Source organism: Medicago sativa, chromosome 4 (genome assembly GCF_051527215.1).
Source record: "Medicago sativa cultivar Bolivia chromosome 4, Bolivia_mono, whole genome shotgun sequence".
In the NCBI taxonomy this organism is placed as follows: Eukaryota; Viridiplantae; Streptophyta; class Magnoliopsida; order Fabales; family Fabaceae; genus Medicago; species Medicago sativa.
The window spans coordinates 30,702,706-30,715,875 of record NC_140752.1 but is presented as its reverse complement, the minus strand read 5'-3'; the positions used below and the strand labels follow the sequence as shown (position 1 = coordinate 30,715,875).

At 34.2% G+C, this 13,170-nt stretch overlaps 2 protein-coding genes across 3 annotated transcripts; both read left to right on the top strand.

Moving 5' to 3' along the window:
- The first annotated feature begins 59 nt into the window (after positions 1-59).
- On the top strand, positions 60-5,235 carry LOC146927724 (chloroplast envelope quinone oxidoreductase homolog). Its single transcript, XM_085700948.1, has 4 exons — positions 60-172; positions 283-427; positions 1,491-1,582; positions 4,273-5,235. Exons 1-4 carry the CDS (start codon positions 107-109, stop codon positions 4,960-4,962), a joined length of 993 nt encoding a protein of 330 aa, XP_085557074.1. The 5' UTR covers positions 60-106; the 3' UTR covers positions 4,963-5,235.
- A 607-nt stretch (positions 5,236-5,842) lies between these two features.
- LOC146927723 (chloroplast envelope quinone oxidoreductase homolog) lies at positions 5,843-13,169 on the top strand. Of its 2 annotated transcripts, none has more exons than XM_085700951.1 (4): positions 5,843-6,004; positions 6,105-6,249; positions 6,943-7,034; positions 12,384-13,169. In XM_085700951.1, exons 1-4 carry the CDS (start codon positions 5,939-5,941, stop codon positions 13,071-13,073), a joined length of 993 nt encoding a protein of 330 aa, XP_085557077.1. In that variant the 5' UTR covers positions 5,843-5,938; the 3' UTR covers positions 13,074-13,169. The 2 variants fall into 2 exon arrangements, with proteins under 2 accessions (XP_085557077.1, XP_085557076.1); XM_085700950.1 differs by lacking the exons at positions 5,843-6,004; positions 6,105-6,249; positions 6,943-7,034 and adding exons at positions 9,709-9,859; positions 10,392-10,536; positions 11,197-11,288.
- The last annotated feature ends 1 nt before the right edge of the window (position 13,170 follows it).

Genomic DNA, 13,170 nt, shown 5'->3' with positions numbered 1-13,170 from the left:
CACATGCAGCGTGCACTCCTTTCTTATATTATAAGAGATAACGACGAAGTGAGTAGTTTAAGACAAGTAGTCAACAAAACAAAGAAGATTCTGGAGAAAGTTAGATATGGCTGCGAAACTTATGCAAGCTCTTCAGTACAGTTCCTATGGCGGAGGAGTCTCTGGATTGAAGGTAATATTTATTCATCACCCATTTCTCATCTCTTTCAAAAGATTCATTATCTTTTTCTTCAATTATTGATCACTGTATCTGATTCAATTCAATTATTGGTTTTAAAACAGCATGTTGAAGTTCCTGTACCAACTCCAAAGACTAATGAAGTTTTACTCAAATTGGAAGCAACTAGCATCAACCCAGTTGATTGGAAGATTCAGTCTGGTGCTCTAAGGGCTATCTTTTTGCCTCGAAAATTTCCTCACATACCTTGTATGACACACTGATCCACCTTCTTTTTTACTTTTGCTGCCTATAAGCATAATCACTTGTCGAACTGTTTGTGTCGTACTAAAGAAACAACTTAAGATATGTTGTGGTTGGTGGTGACCTTCGAGTGTGCTCCTTCTCAAGGTCTCAGGTTCGATTATTCCCGTTTCCCGATGCCAATTTGGATGTACTAGTTTAGTTTCTTCAGGAAAAAGAAACACATGATCTAGTGTTAATATCAAAAGAGATCTAGAAAACTGAAAATCGTTCCAAACCAAATATTATTGGATGTTTCTGGATCTTATTTAGTGAAAAACCACATGAACTGGATTCAGGTTCATTTTTCAAAACCGAATTGGTCGGCCAATCTCATGCCCCTATCTCTGAGTTATTTTTAGTTTATGAAAACAGATTTAAATAATAATAGTTTATTGAAACAAATTATAGCTTATATGAACATAATTTGACTATTTTTTTTTTATTTTAGAAATGAGTTTATTTATTAGCATAGTACTTTGTCAAAGTGTTTATGTGATACTAAGTTTCTGTTTGGGAGGGGGGTTTTGGAGGGTTAAAGTCTATATTTTGTAATATAACTGATATTTTTTAAAAAATTGAAATTACAATATGATACATGATCATATAATACTTCAATCAAACTTAATTCATTTAAAAAATATTTTATAGTGTCTGTAATTTGAAAAAGAACAATAAGCCCTCCCCTCCCTTGCCCTCATAAACACTACATCCAAACATACCCTAAAGGAATAGCTTATGACATATCTAAGAATGGTTTTTAGTTTATAAAAACTGTTTTGAAGTAGAGTTTATGAAAACAACTTTGAACTATAGTTTATGAAAACAACTTATAGCTTATATGAAAATAATTCTCCTATATTTTTTTTCTTTGATTGTAGAAATAGCTTATATATAGTATAAGTGCTTAAATGATAAACATGTATCATATAAGTCTTTAATTGAACTGTTAATGCAAACAGACTCATTTCCTACTCACTTCTACTTGCAATATAATTAAGATTCCTTTGATCTTGGGACTTGGATTCAGGCACTGATGTAGCAGGAGAGGTAGTAGAGATTGGACCACAAGTTAAGGATTTTAAGGCTGGCGACAAAGTTATTGCTAAACTCACACATCAAGTACTTATCTCTTTCTTTCACTTCCGTAGGTTACTGTTTTCCATTATCTGTGTTAATTCAAGTGTAAATTACAACACAATTTCATAAATGAGATGATTTTCTATTCTATATCTATTCTAGTTTAATAACACATACCCTTTCACGGTGCTCATGTGCAAAAGAAATTTCGTACATGTGTCAAAAGTTAGAAATTTTGCAATGTGTCAAATTCTGTCCCTCATTTTATTGATATTGCAAAATAGTCCATCACATATCAAAATATTGTTCAAATTAGTCCTTCTGTTAGTTTCAGTCGGTTAAATGGTGATGTGTCACGTTAAGTGATATTCTGGCACACAAGTCTTAGTACACGTAAGCAAAAGTCGGGGATTAAATCGATAAAACGCTAGGCTTTTAAACAAAAATCTCCAATATCTATTTCCAGTTGTCTTCTTCCTCTTTTATTCGCTGAAACCAGTATGTAAAGAAACTAAATCACTAATCTATAGCTTGGTTGTTGCACAAACCAGAAATGTACCATCGTAGTATTACAGTATTTGTTCACTGCTCCATCATGCAATTTTATTACAAACCGGAATAAAGTTTACTGCCATGATGGCCTTATTCCTGTGACTAATAATTATTATACAGCTTACCACCAACTCATTTGTGGGTAAAAGATAAACTCAAAACCGTGGTTATTATACCTGTTGAACAGGTCTCACCATTTACCATGGTTTTACCATTTGTTTGAGTTTAAAATTCCTTTAGCAAGAGGATTAAAGTAGTAAAAATGTAACAGACCTGTATTTATAATTCAGACTGCACAATATCCAATGCCCTCCCTTTTCCCTTTCAACCTATATTTATAATTCAGACTACCTACAGCAATTACAAGCGGTTACTGCCCACAATATTTAATAATAATAATAATAATAATAATAATAATAATAATAATAATAATAATAATAATAATAATAATAATAATAATAATAAAATAAATTAAATGTTAATAAACTACTTATTACTAACAATGCTCAACACATTAGTTGAGAGAGAATGAGTCAAAGAAGGTTGATGTATTTGATCCACATTACTAATAAACTGCTTATCATAGACCAGCCATGGTATGGATATACTCCATTCCTATTTATAAGCAAAAATGAGTCAAAGAAGGTTGATGTATTTGATCCACATTTTTAACCAAATACATCAACTTTCTTTGACTCGTTTTTTCTTGTAGATAGGAACGGAGGGAGTAGTCATGTTGAGTAATCTCCATACAATGTCTATGCTAACAGAACGGAAATATCACTAGAAATAGAATCTAGGGTAAACACAGAAAAAAAATATGAAACCAAAATAAATTCTTCTTTGGTCCATTTTGCGCATCTGGGAACCAAATTGAAATGCAATCATCTTGGAACAATTTGCAACTAGCCAAACAATATTTCAATTTCTATTACAAGCTTCTCCTAGATTTTAAAGCTTAAGCACGCCTGTGTTTCTCCAACAAATTTTTGGGCCACTTATCAGGATAAGCAGATTTTAAAGCTTGCACGTGTTTCAAATTTGAAGACTTTCTGCTTATGCTTTCAGATTTAAAAGACAGACTTGACTCAGGCATTCACAAATATGCAGTGTAATCGCATAAACTTTTCAATCCACCACCCATTCTTTACACTCCCATGGTCCCTAAATTATGGAGATATGAAAATTTCTTAAGGTATTAGACAAGAAACCAGAAATAAACGAGTTTTTAAATTTGAAATTCTAGCTTTTATCAATTTGGTCCCTGACTTTTTCTTACGTGTACTAAAATTTTTGTCAGAATGTAACTTAAAGTGACACATCACTACAAAAAAAAAAAAAAAATCACCACTTAACACATGAAATTAACGGAGGGACTAGTTTGACAATATTTTGATAAGTCAGGGACTATGTTTATGCAAGTGTCTGATTTGAGCGACCAAATTGGGTACTTATAGATAAATACAATTATAGATAGATTACTACTTTTGGCCAATTGGTAAATCAATCAACAACATGGAGTGGAGCTGTGGAGGTAAAAATTATCTTTTGAACCAACCATTCCAATTTGTTGTCTGTCTAACATCCTTATTTGACCCTACCAGACATGGGGATACAAGCATACACAGTGGTTGTCTAAGGTTTTAAGAATTAGATGGAAATGGTAGAAGATAACAACCTTGTTTTGATTAGCCTTACCTAGAAAGGTATGATTTGATTAACCTTCCCTCCTTGTTTGGAGATGTAGTTTGTGCAGCTAGACCACGTGATTGATCACGAGATATCAACCTTCCTCTGCCTCTAACCTTACCTTCTATTAATTACACAGTAATACTTCTTCATTGCCCCTCATGGTTGTGAAAGTTCAGATTTCGAGCTTAAACATCAAATAACCTTCTCTTTAGTAAAGGTGTATTATTAATCTGTTTATCTGAAATCTAAGTGTCATATATGAAGATACCACATGATTTATACTGTTAATTTATATAGCTGTGTTACAGTTTTGATTATATGCTCTTTGTCCCAACATGTGGTACATATGCACCGGTAACATTGAAGGTTTCCCAATCCACTACTCTATGACTGATCCTATCTCCAATCCAACTTTTTTTTTATTTCATATGCATTTATATATTAATTGGTTATATTTGATATCCAATTTTGTATTATGTGAATGACAGTATGGAGGTGGACTAGCTGAGTTTGCCGTAGCTAGCGAGAGCTTAACAGCTGCCAGACCACCTGAAGTCTCAGCTGCTGAAGGTGCGAGTTTACCTATTGCCGGTCTCACAGCTCGTGACGCCCTCACAGAAATTGGAGGAATTAAGCTTGATGGGACTGGCGAGCAGAAGAATGTTTTGGTAACTGCTGCTTCAGGTGGTGTAGGTTCATTTGCTGTTCAACTAGCCAAACTAGGGAACAACCACGTGACAGCCACTTGTGGTGCTCGTAACATTGACTTCGTTAAGAGCTTAGGTGCTGACGAGGTTCTTGACTACAAAACTCCAGAGGGAACATCACTGAAGAGTCCATCTGGTAAAAAATACGATGCAGTAATACATTGCACCACTGGAATACCGTGGTCAACTTTTGATCCTAATTTGAGTGAAAAAGGGGTTGTCGTGGATTTAACACCTGGTCCAAGTTCAATGTTGACTTTTGCACTGAAGAAACTTACTTTTTCGAAGAAGCGTTTGGTGCCATTCGTTGTAACTGTTAAGCGTGAAGGCTTGGAACATCTCGCTCAACTAGTGAAGGATGGAAAACTCAAGACAATTATTGACTCTAAGTTTCCTTTGAGCAAAGCTGAAGATGCTTGGGCTAAGAGTATTGATGGCCATGCTACTGGAAAAATCATTGTTGAGCCATAGTCTCAGTTTGCTTGGTGATATTGTATTTATAATTTCTATTTCTCTACACAACTTTTACGTGTGTTTCATGTAGAAATGAATAATTTGGAATACACCATATGCTGTAAGATATTAAATTGATATATGTCCTGATTCTCTCTTGCTGGTTTGTACAATTGAATGTGATATATAGACTGCCTCTCTTGTTTGATGAGTGATTTAGATATCAATGATTTCATGAGGTCAATTATGTAGCTGATCCTATATGGTAATGAAATGTTTAATTATTGTTGATGATCTTGATTCAGTATTCTCTAGTTTTTTTTTTTTTTTTGAGCAACAGTATTCTCTAGTTATATAAAGTGATTTCTTGAATCAAGACTTCTTAATCCTCTCAATATTACTTTAAGGTGCTCTTCTAGCCCTATTTAAGGAGCATAAACATTAATAACATAAGAGTTGTCTTGTTTAATTTTTTTTTTTTTTTTTTTTGCACTTGCACGTGCACGTTTCGAACCTTTTTTTTTTGTTTTTGCACTTGCACGTTTCGAAATTTTTATTGTTTATGACACTTGGACAATCTAACATCTTAAAAAGTTTACACCCCCTATAGGTATAACCCGAAGTTCTAGATCCGCAGTGTTTAGAATACTTAACACAAATTGTTGTTAAACAATAAGAAAATACCGATTACAGTATCATCATCCAGCATGTGAGTCAGTCACATGCCTGTATCATGTATGCATGTTATGATTTGCATAGTAACGAATAATATATCATCTGTCCGCGTGAGATAAGCTCAGTTGGTAAGGACAATGCATAGTATATGTAAGGTCTGGGGTTCAAACCCGAACACCACAAAAAAACTCAACATCTATAAAAAATAAAAAATAAATAGCATGGTCAACGTAGTACTAGGTTTATTAATATATAGTAAAGGATCAGAGTTGTAATCTAAAATCAAGTGAACAAGACAAGATTCAGAGAGTTTGATAATATGGCTGCTAAACTTATGCAAGCTGTTCAGTACAATTCCTATGGTGAAGGTGTCTCTGGATTGAAGGTGATAATCTATGTTCAGTACTATGTTTTTAAATTTGCATGTTTTTTTTCTTTGTTAAATTAATCTAAGTCCATTTACATTTATATTTGTTATTAAGCAGCATGTTGAAGTTTCTGTTCCAACTCCAAAGACCAATGAAGTTTTAATCAAGTTGGAAGCAACTAGCATTAACCCAGTTGATTGGAAGATTCAGAAGGGTGCTCTTCGTGTTTTATTTTTTCCTCGAAAATTTCCCCATATACCTTGTATGACCCACTAATCTACCCTTCTTTTTACTTAAACCTGCGTTTAGATTGGCTTATAAACAACTTATTTGAGTTTATTTACTAGCATAAGGATTTGCCGAAGTGTTTGCGTTGTACTAAAGAAACAAACTCATGACAATCTCTAATAGGGTTGTTTGTATCCAAAGCGCGAAACCGATTCAAAAAACTGACAAGCACATTGGATATTATTTGATATTATTCAATCCACTCTCGTGAAATTCGCATGAGTTAGATCATATTTCATATTCATTTGTCAAAACGAAATCAAAGAAAACCAAATCGCAACCACCAGTATGACTAAGCTATATTTTTTAGTTTATGAAAACCACTCTCCATAATACCTTATATGAAAATATTTTTTACTATATTTTTTTATTGTAGAAATGAGTTTATTTATAGACATAAACTCTTTTCCAATGTGTTTGCGTGAATCGTGAAGCTAAAGAAATAGCGTATGACATGCTTGTGAGTTATATTTAGCTTATGAAAACAACTCTTTAATTAAGTATAGTTTATGAAAACAATATATAATTTTTCTTTTATTGTAGAAATTAATTATACTGATAAAAGCTTATATGATAAGCATAACACTTATTAATCCAAACGGACTCATTCCCTACTTACTTCTACGATATAATAAACATTCCTTTTGCTCTTGAAACTTTGATTCAGGCACTGATGTAGCAGGAGAAGTAGTAGAAGTTGGACCACAAGTCAAGGATTTTAAAGCTGGAGATAAAGTTATTGCTCACCTCACACATCAAGTACTAACCTCTTTCTTTCATTTCCTTAGGTTACCTATAGCCGGTGGCTAGCGAGAGCTTAACAGTTGCCAGACCATCTGAAATCTCAGCTGCTGAAGCTGCCGGTTTACCTATAGCCGGTCTCACAGCTCGTAATGCCCTCACCGAAATTGGAGGAGTTAAGCTTGATGGAACTGGCGAGCCGAAGAATGTTTTGGTTACTTCTGCTTCAGGTGGCGTAGGTATATTTGCTGTTCAACTTGCCAAACTAGGGAACAACCATGTGACTGCCACTTGTGGCGCTCGCAACATCGACTTTGTTAAGGGCTTAGGCGCTGACGAGGTTCTTGACTACAAGACTCCAGAAGGAGCATCACTGGAAGAGTCCATCTGGTAGGAAATATGATGCAGTGAAAATTGTACCGCCGGAATTGCTACTGGAAAAATCATTGTGGAGCAGTAGGCACAACACAGTTTGCTTGGTGATATTCTATTTATAGTTCCAACTTCTCTACACAATGATCGTGTTTTATATAGAAATAGAAATGGATAACTTGAGATACATCTGATGCTGTAACCTGTAAGGATTTTCAATTCATACAGTGGCTGTATGTGATGTAGAATGGTTCTCTTCTTCGATAAGTGATTTGGTTGTTTTCACGTTAGTGTGGATGTAAACGCGTGATTGATAAACTCTACAAGTTATCGACGTGTATTTCGAATTTACCGAACACACAAATAGTAGTTTTTTTCTTTTATTGGACATTATTCCAGCCGTGTACAGTGGTTTTCTTCTTTGATGAGTAAATTAGTAATAAATACTTATGTCTTGGATAAACATAGATGATATGATTTCATAAGGTTAGGGTTCAAGAGCTACTATGGCAGTGTTTGGTATCACTTTTTTTCCACGGTGCACGCTGTCCAATGCATAGTTTGCCGTGATTTTCCAAAGCTGAGAATTGTAGCGTTAAGCAAAACGTGGTTTTGAGGCTTTTCCACCGTGGGCCCAAACAGACACTGTGTATAGAGAAAATTTATTTGAGAGGAGAGAACCTACTTTATGTATCCAATTGGTTCTACGACGGAAAAAAAAGACTAATTTAAATTAGTCCGATAATTCTTTTTAAAAAAATCAAGATCCGTTATAACCAGTTGTGTAGTTAATTGGGGAAAGAAGGTATTTTTAATTATTGAAAGGTATACAAAAGTAAAAAAATCTATAAGACTTTGCAATTTGAGTTATTTTTATTATTGAGAAAAGGTCTTTAGGCTAGTTTACGTAATGAACAAGTATCATCTGAATTCGGATGAGTAATACTGTAATAGTCAACATACTAGTTTGTTAACAGAAAACAAGTGAACAAAACTAGATATGTCTGTGAAACTTATGCAAGTTGTTCAGTACAATTTTTATGGCGGAGGTGCATCTGGATTGAAGGTGATGAAACTGTTCAAATCCGCTAATATTGTGAGTTCAGATCCGCCCCTGACGGTATCATATGATCCATATCCATGAGTAGCTATTGACATCCCTACTTTTGAGTCTACTAAAATTATTTTTGATGGTGTAGAAGCTGAACGAATCAGATGCATAGTGTGATTTGATTAGATGCATATGTAGAAGAAAAAACACCACCAATACATAAAAACTAATCTTTTTTATTTAAAAACAAAAAATCAATCTAAATTGACTCTGTTTGGTTTGAATTTTGTGAGAGAAGAATGCAAAAATGCAACCAAATCAAACCAATTTAACTATTTTTGACCGGTTATCAATATTTTTCACCTAAAAGGCTAAAACCAAACCCATGGAATATACCCTTACTAGTTGCTTAGTTACTTGGGGTAGGTAGGTATATTTTTTTATTAATTTTCTTTTTATATACTTCCTTCAACAACTGTTATAAGCAAATATTTTTTTTGTTAGATTCATTTAATAATTAATGTATATGGTCTATATCACAAACTAGATACATTAATTATTCAATGAATCTACAAATCAAATATTTGCTTGTCATAATGATAGGAGGGAGTAAATATTTTTTTATTATTGAAGAAGTATATGAAATAAAAAAATCCATAAAATTTTGTAGTTTGAATTATTTTTATTTTTTGCGTTAAATATGTTTTTCGTCCTTATATTTTGCGCCCCTTTGAAGAATAGTCCCTACATTTCATTAAATGTTTTTAAAATCCTCACATTTTATCCCCGTTATCAAAATTAGTCTTGTTATTAATTCTCTATCGGAATGTTGATGTGACAGTTAGTGGGTCCCAATTATTTTAGGGTTAAATATGTCAATGGTCCCTACATTTTGCGTGACTTTGAAGAATAATCCTTATTATTTTAGGGATTTTAAAAACATTTATTGAAATGCAAGGGCTATTTTTCAAAGTCACGCAAAATATAGGGACCAAAAACATATTTAACCTTAAAATAATTGGGACCCACTAATTACCACATCAGCATTCCATTAGAGAATTTAACAGCAGAGACTAATTTTGATAACAGAGATAAAATGTGAGGATTTTAAAAACATTTAATGAAATGTAGGGACTATTCTTCAAAGGGGCGCAAAATGTAAAGACTAAAAACATATTTAACCCTTATTTTTTTGAGAGAAAGGGTCATCCTGCTGGTTTACGTAATGAACAAGTATCTGAATTCCAATGAGTACATGGTCAACAATAACATACTATATTTTCCATTAAAAAAATACCATACTATAGTTTATATAAACTAAGACAAATGAACAACGCTAAGTCCGGAGATAGATATGTCTGCTAAACTTATGCATGCTGTTCAGTACAATTCATATGGCGGAGGTGCATCTGGATTGAAGGTGATGAAACTGTTCTTTTATTGTTTTTTCATGAAATTAACCAATTTGTTAGCTCAGTGATAAGAGTCTGACTTTATAACTTCAAACTAGTCAGATAAGAGTCTGTCTTTATAACCTCAAACTAGTCAAATACCAAATCTCATGAGATAAATTGAAGTTGGTTTTGAAGTTGTTTGTAGTTTGTTTATAATCTCATATTGCTTAGGATCCTGGGTTGTTGAGTGTATAAATATGCTTGAATACGTTTGACTTTGAGCTAGCTTTTGGGATGAGATCCAAACTCATTTAACTGGTATCAAAGCCGGGTTAAGGATTGCAATGTGGGAATTGGACCCAGACCCACGCTAGATGTGATGGTGGGTGTTGAAGTTGGTTTTGAAATTGTTTGTAGTTTGTTTCTAGTCTTACATGCTCAGGTTCCTCGGCTGGCTCATTTAACAAGATAGATGTAAATATAGCTTGTTTCTAGTCCCACATTGCTAATTCCTTTTGCATTTGAATAAGTTTCAATTCAATTATTTGTTTTAAGCAGCATGTTGAAGTTCCAATTCCAACTCCAAAGACCAATGAAGTTTTAATCAAGTTGGAAGCAATTAGCATTAATCCACTTGATTGGAAGATTCAGAAGGGTGTTCTTCGCGCTATGTTTTTTCCTCGAAAATTTCCCCACATACCTTGTATGACTCACTAATCCATCTTCTTTTTTACTTAAATCTTAGTTTGGATTGGTTTACAAAAATAATTTATTTGAGTTTAGTTCCTGACACAAGCAATTCTCTTTGAGCTTGTTTGGATTGATTAATTTGAACTTATACTGACATAAACACTTGTGAGACATTTTAGAAGAACTTATGAAAACAACTTGCGACACGTCCATCTATTTTCAGCTTATTTCCACACAGCCTACATGATAGCATATGAAAACAACTTATGATTATATGAAAACAATTTGACAACAATTTATTTTTTGTTACAAAAATAACTTATACATAAACACTCATATGATAAGCTAAACACTTAATTAATTTGTTTATCGAAGCAAGACCTTGGTGTGATACCAATGAAACAACTTATGACATGTTCGTAAACTGTTTTCAATAGCTTATGCTTTTGAAAACAACTATCCACAATAGTTTATGAAAATAATTATAGTTTATATGAAACAATTTGACTAAATTTTTCTATGATTGTAGAAATAACTTATATATAAGTGCTGATATGATAGCATTTATCCTACAAAAAGGGCTTAATTAAACTGTTTATCCGAACCGACTCATTTCCCTCCTTAATGTTATGATATCATTAACATTCCTTTTGATCATGGGACTTTGATTCAGGCACTGATGTAGCAGGAGAGGTAGTAGAGGTTGGACCACAAGTGAAGGATTTTAAAGCTGGAGATAAAGTTATTGCTAAACTCACAAATGAAGTACTTATATCTTTCTTTCCCTTCCTTAGGTTACTGTTTTTCATTTGTTTCTATCTTCTGTTTCTATCTTCTGTGTTATTTCAAGTGTGAATTTCAAACATTTTTTTTAAAGGAATTATTTTTTTTGGTTAAGTAGCATAGTGGCTAGAGCTCACAGTAGCATAGTGACTAGAGCTCACACATTTAAATGTGAAGAAATGGGGTGCCCAGGGTTCGAACCCCGGCCCCTGCATATAATATGCAATATCCCTACCAACTAAGCTAAGCTAACGGGGATGAAAGGAATGGTTTTCTATTCTATAGAATCTATACTAGTAAAGATCATGTCCCGCACTCATGCACAAATCTAGGGAAAAAATGGTAGGAAACAGAAGTGCAAAACTTTTGCCATGTGTCATCAGGCAAAGGATTTTCTTAGCATAGATAAATTGTTATTACATTACTGTTTTGTTCTAATTGGTAAACCAAGTAAGACCGTGGAGGTATATGGAGGAACACTAGAAAGGTATGATTTATGAAGCCTTACCCTCTTATATGCAGATGTAGTTTGTGCAGCTTGATCCCAAGATGTAGTTTTGCTTCATTGCCCCTCATATAGAGGTGTATACTACTCATGTGTTTATCTGAACACTAGTGTAATATTTGATGACAGCACATGTTTTCTATTGTGAAATTGTATTGTTGTGGAACAGGTTTATTCATATCAATTTCGTCAAATAGTGGTGCTACACTATCCTAGTTTCGCTATCAGGCAGTAGCGCTAGCGCCTGCTTTTCCAGTTTCTGCTAGTGGATGTTACGGAAAAATAAAAAAAATAAAAACAGAATTTTAGAGTTTTTAAAATAATAAAACTGAAGTGTCAGTGAGTATTACTCAAGCGCGACGTACCAGTAGTCCACTATTGGTAACATTGATTCGTATGCCCTTCTGCCCTGTACTTGTGGTACATATGCACTGGTAACATTAAATATTTCTTGATCCACAACTATAGGGATATGATCCTATCTCTAATCTAACTCTGTATTATTCATATGTCAGTATACTAATTACAATGATTATTATCCGATTTCAATTTTGCTTTATGTTGAATGACAGTATGGAGGTGGACTAGCTGAGTTTGCGGTGGCTAGCGAGAGCTTAACAGCTGCCAGACCATCTGAAGTATCAGCTGCTGAAGCTGCCGGTTTACCTATAGCCGGTATCACAGCTCATGATGCCCTCACCAAAAACGGAGGAATTAAGCTTGATGGGACTGGCGAGCAGAAGAATATTTTGGTAACTGCTGCTTCAGGTGGTGTAGGTGCATACGTTGTTCAGCTTGCCAAACTAGGGAACAACCACGTAACAGCCACTTGTGGTGCTCGCAACATTGAATTCGTTAAGAGCTTAGGCGCTGACGAGGTTCTTGACTACAAGACTCCAGAGGGAACATCATTGAAGAGTCCATCTGGTAAAAAATATGATGCAGTAATACATTGCACTATCGGAATAGCATGGTCAACTTTTGATCCTAATTTGACTGAGAGAGGCGTTGTAGTGGATGTAACACCTGGCCTAAGTTCAATGTTGTTTTCTGCGCTGCAGAAACTTACTTTTTCAAAGAAGCGGTTGGTACCGTATTTTGTAGATGTCAAGCGCGAGGGCATGGAAGATCTCGCTCAGTTGCTGAAGGATGGAAAACTCAAGACAGTTATTGACTCCAAGTTTCCTTTGAGAAAAGCTGAAGATGCTTGGGCTAAGAGCATGGATGGCCATGCAACTGGAAAAATCATTGTTGAACCATAGGCACAGCTTGCTTGGTGATGTTATGTTTATAGCTTCTACCTTTGTATATGATTGTTTGTGTTTTATATATAGAAATGAATAACCTTGGATACTTTAT

Coding starts and splice junctions, on each gene's coding strand:
- LOC146927724 (XM_085700948.1), top strand. CDS start 107: ATGGCTGCGAAACTTATGCAAGCTCTTCAGTACAGTTCCTATGGCGGA. Junction 173..282: donor GAGGAGTCTCTGGATTGAAG/GTAATATTTATT, acceptor GTTTTAAAACAG/CATGTTGAAGTTCCTGTACC. Junction 428..1,490: donor AAAATTTCCTCACATACCTT/GTATGACACACT, acceptor ACTTGGATTCAG/GCACTGATGTAGCAGGAGAG.
- LOC146927723 (XM_085700951.1), top strand. CDS start 5,939: ATGGCTGCTAAACTTATGCAAGCTGTTCAGTACAATTCCTATGGTGAA. Junction 6,005..6,104: donor AAGGTGTCTCTGGATTGAAG/GTGATAATCTAT, acceptor GTTATTAAGCAG/CATGTTGAAGTTTCTGTTCC. Junction 7,035..12,383: donor TTGCTCACCTCACACATCAA/GTACTAACCTCT, acceptor GTTGAATGACAG/TATGGAGGTGGACTAGCTGA.